The sequence below is a fragment of the Physcomitrium patens genome, chromosome 6 (assembly GCF_059467195.1).
Source record: "Physcomitrium patens ecotype Gransden chromosome 6, ASM5946719v1, whole genome shotgun sequence".
In the NCBI taxonomy this organism is placed as follows: Eukaryota; Viridiplantae; Streptophyta; class Bryopsida; order Funariales; family Funariaceae; genus Physcomitrium; species Physcomitrium patens.
The window spans coordinates 4,399,597-4,404,600 of record NC_143415.1 but is presented as its reverse complement, the minus strand read 5'-3'; the positions used below and the strand labels follow the sequence as shown (position 1 = coordinate 4,404,600).

Here is a 5,004-nt window from a genome sequence, read left to right as displayed (position 1 = left end):
ACCATGTAATAGAAAGATGTATAAATTATTGCTTAAAAAAATAAATAGGTTATATTAAAATAAAAAAATCATTGTGACACCAAAAATATAATACCAACTTTTATAATAAATATATAAAATGTGAAGCAATGAATTCACAAATAAAAAAAAAAGACCCAACACAAGGTAATTAAGAAATGAATGTTATTAAATAAACATTTGGAAGAAATTTAAAAAGTATGTTTGAGCTAGAAAAAAAAAATCTATAATACTTTGACCAAGTAATTAACAATTCAAATTGAATTTCTTGAAATATGATAAATTAGCCTTATTTAAAAGATAAAAAGACCTTTATAAAAATTCAATCATCTTTGTAGAAAATTAATGGAAGATACAACATGAATTGGCACTTATAGCCAATTGGTAAAGTATCATTCAGAATTTCAATGTAAAATAAAGACTATTTTGTAGAAAAAAAATGATTCTATCAAAACTTATAAAAGAAGTTATTAAGAAGATGCTTGAGTGATTAAAACTAAAAAAAATAAAAAGATGGATGCATCAAAGTAAGAGAAGGCATAAATATAAATAAAAAATCACCTCTAAAAATAAAAATAAACTCTTAATTTATAAAAAAATAAAACCTATTATAGAACCAAAAATGTACCTTTACAAATACCAAAAACAAACAATTGGATGACAATAAAATAATACCAAGTAAGAACCTTTGAGTTTGGAAAAGAGGTGGATAGCAAGAAGACAAATATTCATACATGACCAACATAAAAATTAGTGCTGCAAAGGTTGAACAAGGATTAGAAGTAGAGGCTTGGGCTTGTGAACTCTTGTGAGGTGTGACATATATCATAATTTAGTTGAATGCTAACCCGATGCATGTGTGGCTTGCACAAGTTGAGCATTAGGAGCACAAATAAAGTTTTTATGAGCTAAGGAGTGAAGGATTGGTAGTCACAATCTACAGCAAGCTTTTGAGGAATTAATTAAATATGCTCAGACTCTGCAACGAGGAGATTTCCTACCTGCAGTGTTTTAGCAGCAAGTTTGCAGAGTACCGTTTGCTTCAGTAATGCTGATCGAAAGTGTCTGTTGCAGTCAGTAAAATCCATGGCCGGATGAACTCTAGAACGTGTGCAATCCGTGCAGATTTATTCACGAGATCGGCCGTTTTTTGGGGTACAATTGTTGTGACTTGCGTGCCGGATTTCCTTTTGGGGTGGTAAGATATGACCTGTGGTGAGATATGGGCTGACAGTACCAGTAACGCAGCTGATTGTGGCATCGTCAGGGTTGTGGTCGTTCAACGAAGACGTACAAGATTGAGTAGCAACTGTGTCGCCAAATTCTATCGTCTGCTTGTGTCTGAACAGCTCTACTGAGTTGTCGACAGAAGGCGATGACGCTGTTGTGTAAAGTACTCAAGAGTGGCTTGAATGGCCTCAACATCATGAAGTCTACTGCACGCTTCTTGCAAACTGGGCAGAGATGGATTAACATGAAGCGTAGCAATTCACGCATACGTTATTACAGTAACAAATTTGTGAAGACAATCGGATTCTAAGTATCTTTGTAAGCAGTCAGGAACTCAAAAACATGTTCGATGCCAGGGTTGAATTCACATTTGAAGCTGTAATCAGGAAAAAGTGCGACAGTTTTGTTCTTTAATTATTTTGTTACCTAAGCTGGCATTCAGCGAAGTGAAAGTCGCGTTCAGCGAATCGAAACCCCCTTGTGGGCTTCAATCATCATTGATGCCAAAAATAATTCGGGAAAGGGTTCTTTCCCATCTGGTAACAATAACAATCTAACGCCACTGTAACATTGTGGAGAGGTTCCTTTTTGCATGTTGAATTTCGTTGCTGCTGCATCCCAAACAGCTTGCTCTCGGAGTGCGCATCAATTCTTCCTCCTCGAAAAATCCACTCACCGCAGATTCTCCGTGGCTGTTACCAAACATTCCTCCGTGTTCGTCGTTTGTCTAGGGGCTGTGTCGGAATGATACTTGGTCGCTATAGTAAAGTGGACAGTCATTATTTCACAATCATTCTCGCCATCTTCAGGAATTCTGAATATGCCAAAGCCTGTGACTGGACTCCTTACATGGCAGGATCATTTTGTTTGGGATCGAATTCATTCTTTTAATGAATTTCCATATGTTTTCGGATCTAGCAGAGTTAGTTGTGATCTATGCAGAAGTGGCGCATTTCCCGAGCCAAGCGAGGCACATCGCGGCGGTCCACGAGAAGCTGCCACCGCCGGCTGGCTTGCCGTCTGTGGGGTCATAGTACTCGCAGATACCTGACCCGAGAAGCTCATAGGTGTCCGACTCGACACGCTGCGCAAGCGCGTCGTAGCCGTAGGCAAGAAGACCATCGGTGATCATCCAGTTGACGATTGCCCAAATGGGTCCTCTCCAGTAGCGGAGAGGTTCAAAATCTGCAGAGTTGGGGTCGTTGCTGGGGATTCCATACTTAACGCAGCTGAGCCACTGCTCCAAAGTGGCAGCGAGCTCCTGAGCTTGGGAAGGCGTTGCGATCCGGGCGAAGAGAGGGAGGAACCCAGCGGATGTGCTGGCATTCAATAGCTTACCAGTTAGCTGGTCTTTCGACTTGAACATCTTTACAGCAGGATCGTAAAGACTGCTGAAGGCTACACGAAAGCCTTCGAGCCATTCATCAATTTCCGGGACGACGTCCAACTCGCCAAGCATCTCGGCAAGCCATCTGCCACATAGAGAGCGTCAGATAAGTTGAACTAACAAGAGGATTGAAATTTTGAATCGAAAGAGAAGGTGAGAAAGAGGAGAGGGCATCGATGGTATGTGTACCTGAGGGAAAGATTGGCACGATAGAGGACGCTGTTGGTGCACAGGTCTGTGACACGAAAAGGAGAAAGATAGTAGAGCTGTTTGCAATCGTAGTCCACGGCACGGAAGCGATAGACTAGAGTGAGGAAGCGATCGTACTCGGCCTGGCTGGGGCGCATGGAGCTGTTTACATGAGTCAAGTCTGCCCTCACGTAAGGCGGGATGTCATCCACAGGGACATTACGAAGGGGCTCGTCCCAGGCAGGACTGTTATCCATGCCACTCTCCCAAGGGTGCAGAGTGGCCACCAAGCCGGTGTTCTCGGGATCGCGAGCGGTTTTGAACCAGCGGTGCCAGGCGAGGAGCTTGGGGAAGAGCTCCCTCACTTTCGTCAACGCCAACTCCTTGTTCACGGCTTGCTCGTACAGCTTATGCACCGTTATAGCAGCCACCGGAGGCTGCGTGATGCCCGTGGATTTGCGCGGTTTCTCGACGGAGCCCCAGATCTCGGGACCAGGGAAGTAAGTGGTCGAGGGCTTGTGGAATACGATGTGCGATACCATTCCATCATCCCATTGGGCGGAAAAGAGCTTGGTCATCTCCTCCCATGCGCGTGCTTCGTCGAAGGTAGCCCACCCCATCGCCACCAGTGCCGAGTCCCAGTTCCATTGGTAGGGGTACAGCCCCTTGGCGGGGATGGTGTAGCCACCGAGGTCGTTCTCCGTCAGAATTTGGCGCGAATACGTCAGAAGAACTTCCAACTTCTTGTAAGCCTCGGTTTGCTGCTCATCACTGCATGCAAATCGTCGCAATTGTGTTAGAAAAACAGCCAAAGCAAGTTCAAGCATGACCAAATTCCTCAGGAGGGCGAATGAGAAAACAACGGCCATGGTGGAAAACACAGGATCACGATCAAGTCACAGTATGGGAAATTTTCTGGGCAGCATTGGTCATGTAATTACACGTGATCAAGGACGCAGCAGCAACAAAAGTTTAGCAATGCATTCAACACGGTCGTCGCAAATCTTGAACAATATCTCGTTTTATACATGCCGTTCACGTCCAACCAGGCGTGTGTTGGACTTTCCTGGTTGAGACAAAAAAAATCGTCGGTCGCAAAAACTACTTCTCCTCAGCTGCTGATAATCACTTACATGGCATCAGTCCTTTTGATGGTGTGCACAAGTACGGCAGGGGTCAATGCCCCACCGCAGCCGGGGCGAGTGGAAGCATCAGTGGCCGGTACCGTCGACATCATCGCAACGGGAGCCATATCGCGTTTCCAACCTCCGCTTCTTCAAGTCCAATATTCCTGCTGTCAATTAAGTCTCAACCCGCCTGGGGCTATCACCAGGATCACACAGTTCCACTCCGAAAATTCGATGAGCCAACGGCCGCGATCCAAAAACCATGCCAGTGACCCGAAAGCATGCACCCAAACTCCAGTTCTCAGAGAGAACTACTGCACCCCCAGAGGTGAGAATTGCAACACAAAACAGTACACGCAACGAACGCATAACACGGATGCCAATTGGGAGGAGTGAACGCAACATGCCACGAATGATGAAGAAGTGGAAGCAACGCGGCTACTTTAAAGGGGATCGCGAGAGCGCCCTTGTGGATAAGACCCACATGAGTCCAGTGAGACATGAATGCAACTCAGCCCTGGAAGCTCAGCATTGACACCGAACAGGATGAGACTGAATCTTTGCGGCGAATTTTTTGCTAGTCTCCACCGATGCTCTCATTCCCTGGCAGTCTCGGACATTGCTGACACGGCTCCACAGGGCAGCGAGGCGCGGCGGGCGCTTCAATACGACGCGCCGACTCCGCCACCTCTTGGCGTTCGCCGGTCAGGGGGCTGCGACCGCGCCTCTATCGTCGGATTTCCCCGTCCTACGACGAGCGACCTACAGTCGGCAGCCTCACTCGGGGATCGTTCAGCCCCCGGCGATTCGACGGGTCGAGTAACGTCGGCCGTGAGAATTCCCCTGATGGGTTGAGTCCACCCTACGGTTGCCGGGGTGGGAGTTACGCTGTGGCCGGGTCCCCCGGAGGAATCTCGGGCGGGCCGCCGGGTTGGATTGTTCACTAAGTTTTTTTTTTTTTTTTTTTTTTTTTTTACCAACCTCTATTCAAAAGTCCTCAAGGAAATTAAGGAAAAAAAAACACAAAAATATATATATATAAGTATAAAATAT

The 5,004-nt window shown here is 45.8% G+C and overlaps 1 protein-coding gene across 2 annotated transcripts; it reads right to left on the bottom strand.

Moving 5' to 3' along the window:
- Nucleotides 1-1,571: 1,571 nt before the first annotated feature.
- On the bottom strand, nucleotides 1,572-4,093 carry LOC112283238 (mannosylglycerate hydrolase MGH1). Of its 2 annotated transcripts, none has more exons than XM_024521704.3 (3): nucleotides 3,958-4,093; nucleotides 2,825-3,595; nucleotides 1,572-2,720 (listed from the first exon to the last, which is right to left on the bottom strand). In XM_024521704.3, the coding sequence occupies exons 1-3, from the start codon at nucleotides 4,074-4,076 to the stop codon at nucleotides 2,183-2,185; spliced, it is 1,428 nt and encodes a 475-aa protein (XP_024377472.1). In that variant the 5' UTR covers nucleotides 4,077-4,093; the 3' UTR covers nucleotides 1,572-2,182. The 2 variants fall into 2 exon arrangements, with proteins under 2 accessions (XP_024377472.1, XP_073390580.1); XM_073534479.2 differs by having other exon boundaries at nucleotides 3,766-4,074.
- Nucleotides 4,094-5,004: the final 911 nt, after the last annotated feature.

What these genes read in the sequence shown, in the direction of transcription:
- LOC112283238 (XM_024521704.3), bottom strand. Translation starts at nt 4,076, where the DNA reads ATGGCTCCCGTTGCGATGATGTCGACGGTACCGGCCACTGATGCTTCC. An exon ending in ATCAAAAGGACTGATGCCAT is followed by an intron (nt 3,596 to 3,957) that starts GTAAGTGATTAT and finishes ATTTGCATGCAG; the next exon opens with TGATGAGCAGCAAACCGAGG. An exon ending in CGTGCCAATCTTTCCCTCAG is followed by an intron (nt 2,721 to 2,824) that starts GTACACATACCA and finishes TCTATGTGGCAG; the next exon opens with ATGGCTTGCCGAGATGCTTG.